This window comes from Symphalangus syndactylus, chromosome 24, assembly GCF_028878055.3.
Source record: "Symphalangus syndactylus isolate Jambi chromosome 24, NHGRI_mSymSyn1-v2.1_pri, whole genome shotgun sequence".
NCBI classification, from domain to species: Eukaryota; Metazoa; Chordata; class Mammalia; order Primates; family Hylobatidae; genus Symphalangus; species Symphalangus syndactylus.
Window position 1 is genome coordinate 70,212,108 of NC_072446.2, and position 20,704 is coordinate 70,232,811.

A 20,704-nucleotide genomic window follows, 5' to 3' on the forward strand; every position below is an offset into this window, starting at 1 on the left:
CTCCTTCCCTTCCCTTCCCTTCCCTCTCTTCCCCCTCCCCCCACCCTCCTTTCCTTTCCTTCTCTGAGACATTAATTACCACCAAGAAACATCTCTAGCCCAAATCCCCCCGCCTTAGCTTGTACCTTGGGCCCCCTCACTGTCCCTGCATCTGACATAATGGATTTCCTTCAGGTTCTCCAATATACCCTGCTTCCTCCCACTGCACTTGTCCTTCCTTCCAGCAGAGGTGCATCTCCCTCTCCTGGATAATGCTTCTAACACATGGAAGAGGAGGAAACGCTTCTCAATTCACTCTATGCATCCTGTATTATCCTGACATCAAAACCAGGTAAAGATAGCGCAAGAAATCAAATCTAGCAACATATAAGAGGATCATACTCTATGACTATATGGACCTAATCCCAGGAATTCAAAGTTGTTTTAACATTTGAAAATAATTGATGTGGACTGGGCATGGTGGCTCATGCCTGTAATCCCAGTACTTTGGGAGGCTGAGGCGAGTGGATCACCTGAGGTCAGGAGTTCAAGACCAGTCTGGCCAACATGGTGAAACCCCATCTCTACTAAAAATACAAAAATTAGCCAGGTGTGTTGGTGGGCGCCTGTAATCCCAGCTACTCGGGGGGCTGAGGCAGGAGAATTGCTTGAACCTGGGAGGCGGAGGTTGCAGTGAGCAGAGATGGTGCCACTGCACTCCAGCCTAGGCAACAAGAGTGAAACTCCATCTCAAAAAAAGAAAAGAAAATAATTGCTGTAATATGCTACATTAGTAGAATAAAGGACAAAACCCAAAACAGATACACACACACACACACACACGTTTTTGACAAAGTCAAACACCCTTTCATGATTAAAACACTCCACAAAGTTAGAACAGAAATAAACTTCCTCAACCTGATAAAGGGCATTTTTGAAAAACCCATAGTTTATCAAGTAGGTTGCTAAGTAAAAAAATAAAGAGAGAAAAAGGCTGGGCATAGTGGCTTACACCTGGCACTTTGGGAGGCCAAGGTGGACAGACTGCTTGAGGCCAGGAATTCGAGACCAGCCTGGCCAACATGGTGAAATCCCATCTCTACTAAAAATACAAAAAGTAGCTGGGCGTGGTGGTGTACTTTGTAATCCCAGCTACCCTGTAACTCTCCTGCTAAGGCAGAAGAATCACTTGAACCCAGGAGGCAGAGGTTGCAGTGAGCCGAGATTACACCATTGCACTCCAGCCTGGGTGACAGAGCAACTGTGTCTCAAAAAAAAAAAAAAGAAGAAAAGAAAGAAAGGAAGAAAGACCCATAATTAATACCATACTTCATGGTAAAAGACTGAATGCTTTTCCCTCAAAGATTAGGAACAAGATAAGGATGTCTACTCTTATCACTTCTATTCAATATTGTACTAGAAGCCTTAGCCAGGGCAATTAGGCAGGGACATTCAGATTGGAGAGGGAGCAGTAAAACTATCTCTATTAGCAGATATGATCTTACATATAGAAAATCCTAGGCCAGATGTGGTGGCTCACGCCTGTAATCCCAACACTTTGGGAGGCTGATGGAAGATGGAGGTTGCAGTGAGCCAAGATTGTCATTGTACTCCAGCCTCGGCTACAAGAGTGAGACTCCATCTCAAAAAAAAAAAAAAGAAAGAAAGAAAGAAAATGAAAATCCTGAGGAATCCACTAAAAAAATCTCATAGAAGTAATAGAGTTAAACAAGGTCACATGATACAAGATCAGTACAGAAAAATCATTCATATTTATGTATGCTAGCAATAAATGATCTAAACACAAAATTAAGAACACAATTCCATTTACAATGGCATAGAAAAGAATAAAATCCTAGAAATATGTTACAGAAGTGTAAGATGTATACTGAAAACTATTTTTAAATGTTGGAAGAAATGAAAGATCTAAAGGAATGGAAAGCTATCCCATGTTCATGGGTCAAAAGACTTAGTATTTTAAGATGGCAATATCCCCCAAATAGAAATATCTTTGATATTTAGGCCACTAAAGATCAATATAATTTTTAAAATTGTTTTAATTTTTTTTTTGTAAAGATGGGGATCTCACTATATTGCCTAGGCTGATCTCAAACTCCTGGGCTCAAGCAATTCTCCCACCTTGGCCTGCCAAAGTGCTGGGATTACAGACATGAGCCACGGAGAAAACCTGAAAAACTAGTTCAGGCCAGGATGGAAAGGGGGGTCAGAGATTCATTCTCATACTTTTCTCTCTTTGAAGTGTAGGCACAACTGACCAGCCTTAACATTAAAATAGAGATCATAAGAGTGACAAAATAGATTCTTCATAGCAATGAGATACGCAACTCCAACCTGACTCTGGTATAGCATCACATGACAGCAGGCCCTGAAGGAAATCAAAGGATTTTACCCCAAAATATATTTTCTTTGTCATAGTTTGAAATGGCTCTGCAAAGCCATCTTTTGAGGGGACATTTGCATTCTATCAAAATGTTTTTCCTGCCGGGCGTGGTGGCTCATGCCTGTAATCCCAGCACTCCAGGAAGCCGAGGCAGGCAGATCACTTGAGGTCGAGAGTTTGAGACCACCCTGACCAACATGGAGAAACCCCATCTCTACTAAAAATACAAAATTAGCCAGGTGTGGTGGTGCATGCCTGTAATCCCAGCTACTTGGGAGGCTGAGGCAGGAGAATTGCTTGAACCTGGGAGGTGGAGGTTGTGGTGAGTCTAGATGATGCCATTCCACTCCAGCCTGGGCAACAAGAGTGAAACTCCGTCTCAAAAAAAAAAAGAAAGAAAAAGAAAACGTTCTTCCCTTACTACAGCACCCCCAACCTTTGTGACACCAGGGACCAGTTTCATGGAAGACAATTTTTCCATGGACTGGGGGTGGGGGGATGGTTTTGGGATGAAACTGTTCTACTTCCGATCATCAGGCATTAAACTCTCATAAGGAATGCACAACCTATATCCCCCGCATGTGCAGTTCACAATAGGGTTCACACTCATATGAGAATCTAATACCACCACTGATCTAACAGGAGGCAGAGCTCAGAGAGTAATGCTAGTTCGCCTGCCACTCACCTTCAAACTGGTGCTGGTCTGTGGCCTGGGGATTGAGGATCCCTGTCTTAGTAGGTCTCATCCAGAAGACTCTTTTAAGGCCTCATAAGAGATATTTAGTACCTATTCTCTCTAAAGCCTGCTACTTAGAGGCTTCATCTATACAATAAGAACCTTGGCTCCCACAACCCCCCTTAACTCAAGCGTTTCTTTTCTTTTCTTTTCTTTTTTTGAGACAGGGTCTTGCTCTGTTGCCCAGGCTGGAGTGCAGTGGCACGATCTTGGCTCACTGCAACCTCCACCTCCCAGGTTCAACCGATTCTCCTGCCTCAGCCTCCCGAGTAGCTGGAATTACAGGCATGCGCCACCACGCCCAGGTAATTTTTGTATTTTTAGTAGAGATGGGGTTTCACCATGTTGGCCAGGCTGGTCTTGAACTTTTGACCTCAGGTGATCCACCTGCCTCGGCCTCTCAAAGTGCTGGGATTACAGGCGTGAGCCACCGCGCCCAGCCCAATTCAAGCATTTCTTTATGCTGATTTCAACACTTCAGGCAAAGCAACCAATTGCCAGTCAGTTTGAATTCACCTATAACCTGAAACCCTCTCCCCAAACATTTATACATTTTGAGGCCTAAAATGTATAAAACCAAGCTGTAATCTAACTACCTTGGGCACAAGTTCTCAGGACCTCTTGATGCTGTGTTACAGACCATGGTCACTCATATTTGGCTCAGAATAAACCTCTTTAAATATTTTACAGAGTTTGGCTTTTTTCATCAACAATGGGGAAAGGAGGTCAGACATACCTTGTTATAACCACCTCTTTTTGGAGTTTAGGCACAACTGACCAGCATTAATGTTAAAATAGAGATCACGGCCAGGTGCAGGGGCTGACACCTGTAGTCCCAGCACTTTGGGAGGCTGAGGCAAGAAGATCACTCAAGCCCAGGAGTTCAAGACCAGCCTGTGCAACATGGTGAAAACCCAACTCTACAAAAAATACAAAAACTAGCCAGGCATGGTGGTGCCTGCCTGTAGTCCTAGCTACTCAGAAAGCTCAGATGGGAGGATTGCTTGAGCCCAGGAGGTTGAGGCTGCAGTGAGCTGAGATGACACCACTGCATTCCAGCCTGCGTGACAGAGCAAGACCCTGTCTCAAGAAAAAAAAAAAGAGATCATATGACTGACAAAACAGACTCTGTGGCAATAAGATACCAAATTATGGCTAGGTGTGGTGGCTCATGCCTGTAATCCCAGCACTTCTGAAGCGGTGTCGTTTGTCTGGGGTAATACCCAAGGTTCACTGTCTCATGACAAGGAAGTCAAAGACGCTAACACACAAGGAGTGTGTTTAAGAGAGGAAAGTTTAACAGGGAAAAGAGAAAAGCTCTCCCATGCAGAGGGTGGGGGTTCCGAACGGATCTCCCCCATTTGGGGCAAGATGAGGTTGGTTTTATAGATGAGCATGAGGAGCCAGTGTCTGATTTACATAGGGCACAGAGGGTTGGTTGGACCAGATGTGCCTTTAACAAAGCATGCGTACAGGCTGGCCATCCCACCCTAATCTTTTATTATACAAATAGAGTTTTAACCTGGCCAGTGCCATGTTGCTTGTACACGTGGCGACAAAGAAAAGGGAAGAGGAAACCTCTATGTTGAATATACCTGGCTTCCAGAAATCCCTTTTCTATTGGCACAGCTGCCGGCATTTACCTATGCAAGCTTCCAGCTCACTTATCTATGCTTGCAGCTTGATTTTTCAGGCTGCTTTTTGTTAGAAATGATTTGGGGCTGCTTTTTATTAAAAGGAAAACTTTACCGAGGACTCCCTAACCCTCGCTAACTGCCTAATTAATTTCTTTTTAGCTTCTGTACCACTTTGGGAGGCCGAGGTGGGAGGATCATTTGAGACCAGGAGTTCGACACCAGCCTGGGCCACATGGCAAGACCCTGTCTCTATGTTTTATATTTATATATATTGTTTAAAAAGATACCAAATTATAAACAAGACCTAGGCCATGCAAGACATAGGTTAGGATACACCCTACAGACCACAAAATCTTGTTAAACGGGATTTTTTTTTTATTAACCTGGTATAATGTGGCTTATCTTCCAACCTGACACTGGTATAGCATCACATGACAGATAGCAAACCCTGAAGGAAATAAAAATATTTTATGTCAGCCAGGTGCGGTGGCTCACGCCTGTAATCCCAGCACTTTGGGAGGCAGAGGCAGGTGGATCACTTGAGGTCAGGAGTTTGAGACCAGCCTGGCTAACATGGTGAAACACCCCCATCTCTACTGAAAATACAAAAAATTAGCCAGGCATGGCGATGCGTGCCTGTAATCCCAGCTACTCGGTAGGCTGAGGCAGGAGAATCGCTTGAACCCAGGATGTGGAGGCTACAGTAAGCTGAGATTGCGCCACTGCATTACAGCCTAGGTGACAGGGCAAGACTCCATCTCAAACAAACAAAATACAAAAATTAGTCAGGCGTGGTGGTGCGCACCTGTAATCCCAGCTGCTCTAGAAACTGAGGTGGAGAACTGCTTAAATCTGGGAAGCAGAGGTTGCAGTGAGCTGAGATCACACTACTGCACTCCAGTTTGGGTGACAGAACAAGACTCTGTCTCAAAAAAAACCCCAAAATATATTTCTTTGACATACTTTAAAATGGCCCTACAAAGCTACAAAGCTGTCTTTCTGTCTTTTGTTAACAGAAATTTGCATCTGTAGAGAATCTCCATTAATGCAGCCAGGATTTCCTTTCCTAGGCCTTTCCCAGATCCAGGAAAGATGAATTCTGACACCTAAATTTCCAAAAAGAGACATTTACCATCTATTCTCTCTTTTTTTTTTTTGAGATGGAGTCTCACTCTGTCATCCAGACTAGAGTGCAGTAGCGCGATCTTGGCTCACCGTAACCTTTGTATCCTGAGTTCAAGCAATTCTTGTGCCTCAGCCTCCCAAGTAGCTGGGATTACAGGTGCATGCCACCATGCCTGGCTAATTTTTTTATTTTTAGTAGAGACGGTGTTTCATCATGTTGGCCAGGCTGGTCTTGAACTCCTGACCTCAAGTGATCTGCCTGCCACGGCCTCACAAAGTGTTGAGATTACAGGTGTGAGCCATGGAACCCAGCCCATCTATTCATGGCGCCTGGCCCATCTATTCTCTGAGGCTGCTACTCACGCTTCATGTACGTAACAAGGACCTTGAACCACACAACTCCCTTATCTTAGTTCAAGCATTATTTTCTACTGACTTCAAGTCTTTAGACAAAGCTTAACTCTCTCAAGCAATTGTCAGCTAAAGAATCCCTAAAATCCACGTAAGACTTCTAAGACCATCCTTTGAGATATCTGCCTTTTTGGGTCTAACCAATGTATACCTTCCATGTATTGATTTATGTCTTTGCCTGTAACTCCTGTCTCCCTAAAATGTAAAAAAACAAACTATAACCCAACTGCCTCGGGATCACTTACTCAAGGCTTTTTGGGTTTGTGTTTTCTCTCTGGGCCATGGTCACTCATACTGGCTCAGAATAAACCGCTTTAAAATAGTTTATGGAGTTTTATTTATCTGCTAACAGAATGACACATGCTACAAAGACAAGCTTTGAAAAATATTATACATAGTATAAGAAGACAGTCGGCCGGGTGTGGTGGCTCACACCTGTAATCTCAGCACTTTGGGAGGCTGAAGCAGGTTGATCAAGAGCTGAGAAGTTCAAGACCAGCCTGGCCAAGATGGTGAAACCCCATCTCTACTAAAAATACAAAAATTAGCCGAACATGGTGGCAGGCGCCTGTAGTCCCAGCTACTCGGGAGGCTGAGGCAGGAGACTAGCTTGAACCCAAGCGGCAGAGGTTGCAGTGAGCCAAGATTGTGCCGTGTCTTTTTTAAAGACAAGGTCTAGCTCTGTTGCCCAGGCTGGAGTGCAGTGGCAAGAATGTGGCTAACTGCAGCCTTGACCTCTCAGGCTCAATTAAAAAAATTTTTTTTAATTAGCCAGGCATGGTGGCACATGCCTGTAGGCCCAGGTAGTTGGGGGGCTGAGGTGGGAGAATTGCTTGAGCCTGAGAGGTCAAGGCTGCAGTTAGCCACGTTCTTGCCACTGCACTCCAGCCTGGGCAACAGAGTGAGACTCATGAGACTTCGTTTCAAAAAAAAAAAAAAAAAAAAGTCATGAAAGAAGCTAGTCACAAAAACGTTGACATTATACTTAATGAAAGAAGCCAGTCATACTGTATGATTTCATTTATATCAAATGTGCGAATTGGCAAGGCTATACAGACAGAAAGTATACTTGCAATTATCTAGAACTTGGGGCAGAGTGGACGTGGTGAATGTAGAATGACTGCTACTGGAGGCAGGATTTTTCTTTGGAGTGATGAAAGTATTCTAAAATGAGATCACAGTAATAGAAGCACAATTCTGTCAACAGCAACAACAACAAAAAAAACCTTAATGTTACACGTTATTGTTTATTTTTAGTTACGTTGTCTTGCTCTGTCTCCCAGGCTGGAGTGTAGTGGCACAATCTCGGCTCACTGCAGCCTGGAACTCCGGGGCACAAGCGATTCTCCCACCTCAGTCTCCTGAGCAGCTGGGACTACAGGCGAATGCCACTATGCTCGGCTTGATATTTTTTTTACGCTTTAAGTGGGCAAATTTTACGTGGTAGGTGAATAGAAATTTCCCAAGAAAGCTGTTTTTTTGTTTGTTTGTTTGTTTTTCAGCAGAACCTTCTGAAGTGGCAGGTCACTGAAAAAATTTAAAAAAAAAAAAAAAAACCGAAGCTTATCCATACTCACTACCCACAATTTCCCCAAATTCCGCAAAGCAGATGCTGCAGACACCTTGTTTTGGGGCGGAAGGGGCGGGGAGCTGGCAGGAAATCCTGACATGCCAAGGAAAGCCTCCATAACATCCTAATTGAGAGAGAACGATCAGATGCATTGCTGTGACCCCCCACCCCGCGCTTACCTCTCTCCAAAGCACTCCAGAAAACTGACGAGAATAGCCGCCAAGCCCCCCAACACACTCACCATCCGCAACCGGAACGCGGAAGCAATGGCGCCATCTTTTTTACGGGAAATGTGAGTTTCGAAGGAAGTCACCGGAGCCATCCTTACTGCGGGCAGTGAAGGGCAATGGAAGCCAGTCGCGGCCATGTTGACTGAGGCTTTTCTTCTGTCGGTGAGGCTTGCCACATTTGGCTATTTTGGGCAGTTTCCTGAGGAGGCTTCTCGATAAATGTGCTTGGTAAACGCTAAGGGAACAGAAAAAATATTCAAAAATTTAAATGTTGGCCGGGCGCGGTGGCTCACGCCTGTAGTCCCAGCACTTTGGGAGGCTGAGACGGATCACTTGAGGCCAGGAGTTTGAGACCAGCCTGGGCAACATAGGGAGACAGTGTCTCTATAAAAAAAAAAATTTTTTTTTAATTAGCCAGGCATGGTGGCACATGCCTGTAGGCCCAGGTAGTTGAGGGGCTGAGGTGGGAGAATTGCTTGAGCCTGAGAGGTCAAGGCGGCAGTTAGCCATGTTCTTGCCACTGCAGTCCAGCCTGGGCAACAGAGCTAGACCTTGTCTTTTAAAAAAAAAAAATTCGTCTGAGCTCGGTGGCTCACGCCTGTAATCCCAACACTTTGGTAGGCCGAGGCAGGAGGATCACCTGAGGTCGGGAGTTCGAGACCAGCCTGACCAACATAGAGAAACCCTGTCTCTACTAAAAATACAAAATTAGCTGGGCGTGGTGGTGCAGCCTGTAATCGCAGCTACTCGGGAGACTGAGGCAGGAGAATCGCTTGAACCCAGAAGGTGGAGATTGCGGTGAGCCGAGATCGTGCCATTGCACTCCAGCCTGGGCAACGAGAGCGAAACTCCGTCTCAAAAAAAAAAAAAAATTCAATGTCTTGGAGAGGGTGGGGTGGTATGCCCCTGTAATCCCACTGCTTTGGGAGGCCAAGATGGGAGGATTACTTGAGGCAAGGAGTTCAAGACCCACCTGGGCAACACAGTAGAGACCTTGTCTCTACAAAATGGTTTTAATTAATAAATAAACTTAAATGTCTACATTTTAAAAATATGAAAAGTAGAAATTAAAGACGAGGATGAAAATGTTGTAATATTCTGATGCATGCAGATAACTACATAACTGCCACAACTGCAGGACCACAAAAAAGAGACAGTCTAAAGACAAAATTACAAAATTAAGATTTAGTTTAAAGATCTAATTGGCTTTTGTTTACAATTCTAGTATCAAGCAGCATCTCATTCTGTAAGATTGAATGTTCCAATGAGCTGAGCAGACAAGGTTGGCTTCATAGGCAGAAAAGGGGCTAAAGAATGCAGAGAGAACAAAAAGCAAATTGATCGTTCTTTTTTTTTTTTTGAGACAGTCTTACTCTGTCGTCCAGGCTGGAGTGCCCTGGTGCGATCTCAACTTCCACCTCCTGAGTTAAAGCGATTCTTGTGTGTCAGCCTCCCTAGTACCTGGATCACAGGCATGCACCACCATGCCTGGCTAATTTTTGTATTTCTAGTAGAGACAGGGTTTTGCCATGTTGGCCAGACTAGTCTTGAACTCCTGACCTCAAGTGATTTTCCCGCCTGGGCCTCCCAAAGTGCTGTGATTACAGCCGTGAGCCACCGCACCCGGCCCTGTAAATTGATCATTTCAAAGTTACTTTCCTTGTAGGGTTAAAACAGAGGAGACTTCCTTATTATATTTACTCAGATTGACTGGAATCTCCCGTTTTCTGGAAGATGGGCTTGTTTCAAAGTTCAATTTGATTACATGGCACTTAGCACAAGTAACTCAGTTCTGATTTGGCCTGGCCTGTTGGGGCCTAGTGGAGGAGGTCAGACCAAATCAATGGACTCCTATAAAATTTAACAAAACTCAGGGCTATTTTCCCCTTTCACCATTTTCTTGAAAGAGTGGTGTATACTCATAGCCTCCTATCGATGCCTACATTGGAATAATAACCAATAAATTAGGAGTCCTGGACTTAAGATAAATATTTTACCTATACACTATTTTCCTTTCCTTTTTTTTTTGGAAATGGAGTCTCGCTCTGTCGCCCAGGCTGGAGTGCAGTGGCGCAATCTTGGCTCACTGCAACCTCTGCCTCCCGGGTTCAAGCAATTCTCCTGCCTCAGCCTCCTGAGCAGCTGGGATTACAGGCATGTGCCACCGTGCCCAGCTAATTTTTTTTATTTTTAGTAGAGTTGGGTTTTCACCATGTTGGTCAGGCTGGTCTCAAACTCCAGACCTCAGGTGATCCACCACCTTGGCCTCCCAAAGTGCTGGGATTACAGGTGTGAGCCACCATGCCTGGACTTTCTTTTCCTTAAATACTCCATGCTTGCCCTCTCTCCTGAGCTTTTCCCCCATGCAATTTCTTCCCTTACGAACACTCTTCTCTCTTCTTTGATGTTTATCTTCCTTACGATCTCAGCTTTAACCAGTTTCTCCTCCAGGAACCTTCTCTGACTTATCTGAAAAGAGTTAGTTGTCCTTTGTAAGAATAGCTCGGGCGCGGTGGCTCACGCTTGTAATCCCAGCACTTTGGGAGGCCGAGGCGGGCGGATCACGAGGTCAGGAGATCGAGACCATGGTGAAACCCCGTCTCTACTAAAAATACAAAAAATTAGCCGGGCGTGGTGGCGGGCGCCTGTAGTCCCAGCTACTCGGAGAGGCTGAGGCAGGAGAATGGCGTGAACCCGGGAGGCGGAGCTTGCAGTGAGCCGAGATCACGCCACCGCACTCCAGCCTGGGTGACAGAGCGAGACTCCGTCTCAAAAAAAAAAAAAAAAAAAAAAAAAAAAAGAATAGCTCACTTTCCTCTGTTTACCCAGATTGCTCTGAACTCCTTTGTCCTTTCTGCTTTTCCCGCCAAACTGTAAGTATCTCAAAGGCAAAGACCATGTTTATCTTTTTTCTGCTTGTATTTCGGAGCCCAGCTCAGTGACTCACATATAAGTACTCAGAAATCATTGTTGTATGCACGAATAAATAAGTCTCTTCCCAGGTCTCCCCTGTTCCCCACTCCTCATTCACACCCCACTCAACTTTATACCCTCCAAGAAATCTCAGAAGCATGACTTCTTCATGACTTGTTATCAGTGAAACAAACCTTAAAGCCTTTGCTAGTGTCTACCTTTGCTTGAAAAAAAAGTCTGGGTATAAATTAACTCTTATTTATTCTGTTGTGGCTTTTCCATTATGAGCCTTATCTTTCTGTGGGCTTCTGGTGCAAATTTCTGAAGTCGATAGTGACTTTTTTTGCCATATAAGTGTAACCACCCAACGAGTTCTTCTCGCCCGTTGCCTAGACAGAGCCGATTTATCAAGGCATGGGAATTGCAACAGATAAAGAGTTTAACAAATGCAGAGCCAGCTGCACAGGAAACCAGAGTTTATTATTACTCAAATCAGTCACCCTGAAACTCAGGTATTGAGTTTTTTAAGGATAATTTGGTAGGTAGGGGGATCAGAAAGTGGGGAGTGCTGATTGATCAAGTCAGAGATGAAATCATAGGGAGTCGAATCTGTCCTGTTGCACTCAGTCAATTCCTGGGTGGGGGCCACAAGACCAGATGAGCCTGTTTATTGATCTGAGTGATGCCAGCTAATCCGTCAAGTGCAAGGTCTGGAAAACATCTCAAGCACTGGTCTTAGTTTGTTGTTGTTGTTGTTGTTGTTGTTGTTATGGAATCTTGCCTTGTCACCCGGGCTGGAGTGCACTGCTGCTATCTTGGCTTACTGCAACCTCCGCCTCAGGGGTTCAAGCGATTCTCCTGCCTCAGTCTCCCAAGTAGCTGGGACTACAGATGCGTGCCACCACACCTGGCTAATTTTTGTATTTTTAGTAGAGGTGGGGTTTCACCAGGTTTGCTAGGCTGGTCTTGAACTCCTGACCTCAAGTGACTCCCCCACTCCCTGCTGCCAGCCAGCTTCATGAATCCTAAACCATGATTTCTAACCTTGAGGCCTATTTACTAGTCCTGCAAAGGCGGTCTAGTCCCCAGGAAAGGGATTTGTTTTGGGGAAGGGTTGTTACTGTATTTGTTTCAAAGTTAAGCCGTAAACTCCCAAAGTTAGTGCAGCCTGCACCCGGGAATGAACAAGGACAGCTTGGAGGTTAGGAGCAAGATGGAGTCAGTTAGGTCAGATCTCTTTCACTGTCATAATTTTCTCAGTTGTAACTTTTGCAAAGGCAGTTTCATAAGCATGCCTCCGACCATACTGTCTTGCCACTTTTGGTTAGTCCATGCATAAGAAATGAAAACTAATTGAAATAAGCATCACAACAGAATCTTGCCAGAGAAAACAAAATAGTTTATTGCATTCCCAAAGTAAATTATAAATTGTTTTAGATTCCCTTCTGTTTTGCCATTGATTATATAATGACTGCATAAATTGGGTTATGCCACAATTTTATGACGCTCTTCATGTTTTGTTGATTTTCTGCCATCAGCTGAGCCAGCTACTTCAGCCAAATCTCCTTCAACAGAAAAAAGTCATTTTAGTTCAACGACCAAAATAGCTCTTTCAAAGTAGGATGATGTTATTTGCAATTATCTTATCTCTCTTTGCCATTCTGAACCTTGATCTAATTACTTTTTCATCTAGGGATGTGGCTTTAGGAAAGGGGTAAGGAAACATCACAAAAGTTCAAGGGTGAACTTTTTTATTAATGAGTCTCAAGGCATTTTTTTTTTTTTTTTTGAAACAGGGTCTGGCTCTGTTGCCGATGTTGGAGTGCAGTGGCACAATCTAGGCTCACTGCAATCTCCACCTCCTGTGCTTAAGCCATCCTTCCACTTCAGACTTCCGAGTAGCTAGGACTACAGGTACACACCACCACATTCAGCTAACTTTTGTATTTTATGTAGAGATGGGGTTATACCAGGTGCGGTGGCTCATGCCTATAATCCCAGCACTTTGAGAGGCTGAGGCAGGTGGATCATTGAGGTCAGAAGTTCGAGACCAGTCTGGCCAACATGGTGAAACACCGTCCCTACTAAAAATACAAAAATTAGTTGGGCATGGTGGTGGGCACCTGTAGTCCCAGCTACTTGGGAGGCTGAGGCAGGAGAATCACTTGAACCTGGGAGGTGGAGATCGCAGTGAGCTGAGATTGTGCCACTGCACTCCAGCCTGGGTGGCAGAGCGAGACTCTGTCTCAAAAAAAAAAAAGAAAGAAAGAAAGAAAAAGAAAAAGGCTGGGCATGGTGGCTCATGCCTGTAATCTCAACACTTTGGGAGGCCAAGGCAGGCAGATCACAAGGTCGAGAGATTGAGACCATCCTGGCCAACATGGTGAAACCCTGTCTCTACTAAAAATACAAAAATTGGCTGGGCGTGTTGGTGCACGCCTGTAGTCCCAGCTACTCGGGAGGCTGAGGCAGGTGAATCACTTGAACCCAGGAGGCAGAGGTTGCAGTGAACTGAGATCGTACCACTGCACTCCAGCCTGGCAACAGAGCAAAACTCCTTCTCAAAAAAAAAAAAAAAAAAAAAGACATCTTAGTGCTTTTTCAATCATGCAATGGTCTAAAGGCATAATTAAACAGTAAGTTGACAGCCAAGGGAAAAAAATATCAGATGGACTGTAAACTCCCTATTTTTTTTTTTTTTTTTTTTTTTTGAGACGGAGCCTTGCTCTGTTGCCCAGGCTGGAATGCAGTGGGGCAATCTTGGCTCACTGTAACCTCCGCCTCCTGGGTTCAACCTATTCTCCTGCCTCAGCCTCCCAAGTAGCTGGGATTACAGGCGCGTGCCACCATGCTCTGCTAATTTTTTTTTTTTTTTTTTTATTATACTTTAGGGTTTTAGGGTACATGTGCACAATGTGCAGGTTTGTTACATATGTATCCATGTGCCATGTTGATTTCCTGCACCCATTAACTCGTCATTTAGCATTAGGTGTATCTCCTAATGCTGTCCCTCCCCCCTCCCCTCTGCTAATTTTTATATTTTTGGTAGAGACAGGGTTTCACCACATTGGCCAGGCTAGTCTCAAACTCCTGATTTCAACTGATTTGCCCGCCTTGGCCTTCCAAAGTGCTGGGATTACAGGCATGAGCCATCATGCCCTGTCTAGCACTTGCAGAGTGTCTCTCTCAGTAACTTCTTGTACATTTATAATGAACATAAATGAAGCCATCCTCACAAGGTTAAGAATTCTGGGCCGGGCTTGGTGGCTCATGCCTGTAACACTAACACTTTGGGAGGCCAAGTATTTGAAACCAGGAGTTCAAGACCAGCCTGGGCATTTTTGTAGAGACATCATCTCTACAAAAACTGAAAAAAATTAGCCAGGCACAGTGGTTTGTGCCTGTAGTCCCAGCTAATCAGGAGGCTGAGGCAGGAGGATCACTTGAGCCCAGGAGGTCAAGGCTACAGTGAGCTATGAGTACACCACTGCATCCAGCCTGGATGACAGAGCAAGACCTTGTCTCAAAAAAAAAAAAAAAAATTCTGGGCAGACATGTAGTTACAATAATTATGCATTAATCACTAGATACTGACCATTTGCAACCCCCATTGTTCCTACGGATAGGATTTCTGAGGTTAGAAGCATAAGACTTTTCTTTAAGATGGATGGGATCTCTGACATTAGAATCATAAGGCTTTTGTTTAAGATGTTTTTCAGATCCTAAATTCCAATGAAACCACTTACGCCTACCAATTTTAAGATCCCCCAACAGAGGAACCAAATAAGCATGAGAATACAGTTTCTTTTACTTTTTCTTTTATTTTTTTGAGACAGTGTCTCGCTCTGTTGCCCAGGCTAGAGTGCAGTGGCGCGATCTCAGCTCACTGCAACCTCCACCTCCTGGGTTTAGGCGATTCTCCTGCCTCAGTCTCCTGAGTAGCTGGGATTACAGGTGGGTACTACCACACCCCACTAATTTTTCTAGTTTTGGTAGAGACGGGGTTTCACTATATTGACCAGGCTGGTCTGGAGCTCCTGACCTCAGGTGATCTGCCCACCTTGGCCTCCCAAAGTGCTGAAATCACAGGCATGAGCTACCACGCCCGGCAGAGAATACAGTTTCTTTATCTCCCTGTCTGTGACATCTTCTACACTCTTCCACCAGTCAATGACTTCCACACTTTGGCCCACTTCAAAACCCTTATTAGTCTTATCCCCAAACTCCTCAGGGAGACAGAGTTGAAGTTCCCCTTCCATCTCCTCATTCGGCACCCTATAAACTTTTTTCTCTGCTACAACCTGGCATCTTGGTGTACTGACTTGCCATGTGCATCTGGTAATGAACCTATTACAGTTACGCAAGTGTGGACTGTAAGAACTAAAATCAGTATTAACACAATGCTAGGCAAGTCATAAAGACTTTATAAACACTACTTGGTGGATATTCCATGATGCTAGGAAAAAGAATCCATTTCTTGGCACCTCAAGTATGTGAAGGCTTAATAGAGAGCATGAGATTTCATTACGCTAGGGACAGACATGACTGACTCATGGCCCAGAGCCACCCTCAACTATGGACATTCAAGAGTGAAGCAGCAAATGCCCCGAATGTGGAATTAGGAGGCCGAGCTTGAATCCTGGCTTTCTTATTAACCAATTGTATGACCGTAGCCATTTAACCTCTCTGAGCCTTAATTTTCTCATCTGTAAAAAGGGAACAATAAATGCTTTTCAGGACTATGAAAATAATATTGCTTGATGGAGTAAGTGACAGACTATTGGCCAGCAATTCTAAATTTATTTTCCTCCCAAATTAATTATTTGAACCATGCTAGAAATAATGAAAAGTATGGTATGTTAGCAGAAAACAGATGTAATTTGAGTATAATTTTTTGTCAAAGAAACTGATGATGCTTCTGAATAGTAAAGAATAATTTGGGTCAGGCGCAGTGTCTCACACCTGTAATCCCAGCACTTTTGGAGGCCAAGGCAGGTGGATCATGAGGTCAGGAGTTCGAGAACAGCCTGGCCAACATGGTGAAACCCCGTCTCTACTAAAAATACAAAAATTAGCCGGGCTCGGTGGCATGTGCGTGTAATCCCAGCTACTCGGGAAGCTGAGGCAGGAGAATCGCTTGAACCCGGGAGGCAGAGGTTGCAGTGAACCAAGATAGCGCCACTGCACTCCAGCCTGGGTGACAGAGCGAGACTCCGCTCAAAACAAAAGAATAATTTGATTCTTTTTGATTCTTATGTGTTTATTGAAATGTGCTATCTCATCTTAGGGGAACCACTGCAATGCTTAGAAATCAGTGTGTACAATATGGTGATAAAGACTTTTTTTTTTTTTTAAGACGAAATTTTGCTCTTGTTGCCCAGGCTGGAGTGTAATGGCACAATCTCGGCTCACCACAACCTCCACCTTCCAGGTTCAAGCAATTCTCCTGCCTCAGCCTCCCTAGCAGCTGGGATTACAGGCATGCACCACCACGCCCGGCTAATTTTTTTTTTTTTTTCTTGAGATGGAGTCTTGCTTTGTCACCCAGGCTGGAGTGCAGTGGCGCACTCTCAGCTCACTGCAACCTCCGCCTCCTAGGTTCAAGCAATTCTCTGCCTCAGCCTCCCAAGTAGTTGGGATTACAGGTGCCCATGACCATGCCCAGCTAATTTTTGTATTTTTAGTAGAGACGGGGTTTCACCATATCGGCCAGGTAGTCTCAAACTCCTGACCTTACGATCCACCTGTCTCAGCCTCCCAAAGTACTGGGATTATGGGTGTGAGCCACTGTGCCTGGCCGGTGATAAAGATTTTTATGTGCTTATAATGCTGCCTATATTCAAGTTTTTTTTTGTTTTTTTGTTTTTTTGTTTTTTTTTTTTTTTTTTTTTTTTAGCTAGAGTCTCATTCTGTCATCCAGGCTGAAGTGCAGTGTACGATCTCGGCTCATTGCAACCTCCCCCTCCTGAGCTTCAAGCATTTCTCCTGTCTCAGCCTCCCTAATAGCTGGGACTACAGGTGCGTGCCACCATGCCCTGGTATTTTTTGTAGATTGTAGAGAGGGTGTTTCACCATGTTGGCCAGGCTGGTCCCAAACTCCTCACCTCTAGTGATCCACCTGCTTCAGCCTCTCAAAGTGCTGGGATTACAGGCACGAGCCACCACTCCTGGCCTGGGCAATGACTCTTTGAAGTGATTCCAAAAGCATGGGCAACAAAAGCAAAAATAGACAAATGGGATTACATCAACCTAAAAGCTTCTGCACAGCAAACCACAAAGTGAAGAGACAACCTACAGAATGGGAGAAAATATTTGCAAACTATGCATCTAATAAGGAGATAATATCCAAAACACATAAGGAATTCAAACAACTTAATGGCAAGGAAACAAATGACCTGATTTTAAAATGGGCAAAGGATCAGAATAGACATTTCTCAAAAGAAGACATACAAATGGCCAATAGATGTATGAAAAAAGTTCAACAGCATTAATAATCAAGGAAAAGCAAATTAAAACCACCGTGAGATATTACCTCACACCGGTTAGAATACTTGTTATCAAAAAGACAAACTGTAGGCCAGGCTGGCACGGTGGCTCACGCCTGTAATCCCAGCACTTTGGGAGGCATAGGTGGGTGGATCACATGAGGTCAGGAGTTTGAGACCAGCCTGGCCAACATGGTGAAGCCCCATCTCTACTAAAAATACAAAAATTAGCCAGGAGTGGTGACGGGCACCTGTAATCTCATCTACTCAGGAGGCTGAGGCAGGAGAATTGCTTGAACCCAGGAGGCTGAAGTTGAAGTGACCCAAGATCATGCCATTGCACTCCAGCCTGGGCAACAACAGCAAGACTCCGTCTCAAAAAAAATAAAAAATAAAAAAAGACAAAAAAAGACAAGAGGTAATAAGTGCTGGTGAGGATGGAAAAGGGAACCCTTGTACCTGTTGGTGAGAATGTAAAGTAGTATAGTCATTTTGGAAAACATTATAGAAAATCCTCAAAAAATCAAAAGTAGAACTGTCATAAGATCCAGCAATCCCACTACCAGGTATATATCCAAAGGAAAAGAAATCACTACCTCATAAAGATATCTGCACTCCCATGTTCTTTGCAGCACTAGTCACAATAGCCAAGACATGAAATTGACCAGGCTGGGCACGGTGGCTCACACCTGTAATCCCAACACTCTGGGAGGCCATGGTGGATGGAACACTTGAGGTCAGGAGTTTGAGACCAGCCTGGCCAACATGGTGAAACCCTGTCTGTACTAAAAATACAAAAATTAGCAGAGTGTGTTGGTGCACACCTGTAATCCCAGCTACTCAAGAGGCTGAGGTGGGAGAATCACTTGAACCTGGGAGGTGGAGGTTGTAGGGAGCCAAGATCACGTCTCTGCACTCCAGCCTGGGCAACAGAGTGAGACTCTGTCTCAAAAAAAAAAAAAAAAAGAAAGAAAGAAAGAAAGAAATCAGTCTAAGTGTCCATCAATGGATAAACTGATAAAGAAAATGTGGTATATACAAACAATGGAATACTATTTAGCCATAAAAGAAAACTCCTGTCATTTGCAACAACATGCAGTGAACCTAGAGGACATTATGTTAAGTGAAATAAGCCAGTCACAGAAAGACAAACACTGTGTGATCTCACTTAAATGTAGAAACCAAAAAAGTTGATCTTGTAGAGGTGGAGAGTAAAATGGTGGGCCGGGCATGGGGGCTTATTCCTGTAATCCCAGTACTTTGGGAGGCTGAAGCGGGTGGATCACCTGAAGTCTGGAGTTGGAGACCAGCCTGGCCAACATGGTGAAACCCTCTCTACTAAAAATACAAAAATTAGCTGGTCATGGTGGCACGCACCTGTAATCCCAGCTACTTGGGAGGGTGAGGCAGGAGAATCACTTGAACCTGGGAGGCGGAGGCTGCAGTGAGCCAAGATTGTGCCACTGCACTCCAGCCTGAGTGACAAAGCTACACTCCGTCTCAAAAAAAAAATAAAAATAAAAAAAAAGAGAGAGAAAGTAAAATGGTGGTTACCAGGAGATGGGGTGGTTGTGAGGAGGACAGTCTGGAGAGATGATGGCCAAAATTCCAGTTAAATAGGAGGAATAACTTCAAGAGATCTGTTATACATTATGGTGGTGATAGTCAATAATACCTTGTATTCTTGGAAAATGCTAAGAGGGCAGATGTGAAGTGTTCTTACCACAAAAGTGAAAACTATGTAAGGCAATGCCTATGTTAATTAGCTAGATTTAGTCATTCCAAAATGTATGTGTATTTTAAAACATCATGTACATGGTAAATACATACAACTTTATCTTTCAACTTAAAAAGCATATTAATAGAAACATCTCACTGTCAAAGATATAACAATCACTCAGTTTTTTTTCTCTTTTTGAATATCCATTTTTTTTTTGACAAATACCTTTGAGTGGATTTTTTTTTTCCAGATAGGGTCTCACTCTGTTGCCCAGGCTGGAATGCAGTGGCATGATTACAGCTCACTGCAGCCTCAACCTCCTGGGCTCAAGTGATCTATCACCTAACACACCTGAGCAGCTAGGATTACAGGAGTATATCACCATGCCCAGCTGATTTTTTTTTTTTTTCATTTTTTGTAGTGACGAGGTCTCACTATGTTGCCTAGGCTAGTTTTGAACTCCTGGGCTCAAGCAATCCTCCTGCCTCAGCCTCCCAAAATGATGGGATTACAGGCCACCACACCCGACCTCTTCGTTTTCCAATCCTGGCAAGTGTATTTCTCAATGCTCCTGATGGCAAAGGTCTTTAAAAGCATTAGACAAAACCCAGTAGGTCTAAGGAAAAGAAGGAGGGTTTAACTACATAATAATGTGAAAGACGCTCTAAACACATACTGGAGCCACATACAAATCAGGCAAGGTCAGATCATACCCATATTATGTAAAGAGGTGCTTCCCGCAGAGCTGCTGTGGAGAGATGTCATGGTCAATTTGTTAGATGGGACAGGCAAAGTTCTAAGACATTGCATGAATATGCCTGGAAAGACTGTGGTCCAAATACAGTGGTTATCTCCAGAAAGCAGGATTGGGTGGGGCTGGGTCAAGAGAGGACGCTATCATTTCTTACTTTATAAACCTCTATCTTTTGGATTGTTTTGAAATTTTTTTTTTTTTTTTTTGAGACAGGGTCTCATTCTGTCACCCAGGCTGGAGTGCAGTGGCTTGATCTTGGCTGATTGCAACCTCTGCCTCTTGGGTTCAACCTATTTTCTAGCCTCAGCCCCTGAGTAGCTGGTATTACAGGTGCGCACCACCATGCCTGGCTCATTTTTTTGTATTTCTTAGTAAAGAGGGTTTCACCATGTTGGCCAGGCCAGGCTGGTCTCGAACTCCTGACCTCAAATGATCGTCTTGCCTCAGCCTCCCAAAGTGCTAGGATTACAAGCATGAGCCACAGTGCCTTGCCTTTTTTTTTTTCTTTTTTTTGTGGGGGACAGAGTCTTACTCTGTTACCCAGGTCGGAGTGCAGTGGCACAATCTCGGCTCACTGCAACCTCTGCCTCCCAGGCTCAAGTGATCTTCTCACCTCAGCCTCCCGAGAAGCTGGGACTACAGGCACACACCACTATGCACAGTTAATTTTTGTATTTTTTGTTGAGATGGGGTTTCACCATGTTGTCCAGGCTGTTCTCGAACTCCTGAGCTCAGCGATCCCA

The 20,704-nt window shown here is 44.3% G+C and overlaps 1 protein-coding gene and 1 long non-coding RNA gene across 13 annotated transcripts in view; one reads left to right on the plus strand and one right to left on the minus strand.

The window, feature by feature from the left end:
• SHLD1 (shieldin complex subunit 1) overlaps positions 1-8,226 on the minus strand; it is a 106,216-nt gene extending 97,990 nt beyond the window's left edge. For 5 of the 9 annotated variants that reach the window (XM_055265683.2, XM_063634026.1, XM_063634025.1 and 2 more), the window contains exon 1: positions 8,039-8,226. In XM_055265683.2, the coding sequence (XP_055121658.2) occupies positions 8,039-8,226 (188 nt within the window). Of the gene's footprint in view, positions 1-7,866; positions 7,999-8,038 lie in introns of those variants that run through there. The other 4 variants (XM_063634022.1, XM_063634023.1, XM_063634021.1 and 1 more) reach the window with 4 other exon arrangements.
• The window catches only part of LOC129474385 (uncharacterized), a 30,431-nt gene continuing 17,851 nt past the window's right edge, over positions 8,125-20,704 (plus strand). For all 4 annotated transcript variants that reach the window (XR_010119483.1, XR_010119485.1, XR_010119484.1 and 1 more), the window contains exon 1: positions 8,125-8,251. This is a non-coding gene — a long non-coding RNA (uncharacterized lncRNA). The remainder of the gene's footprint in view (positions 8,252-20,704) is intronic.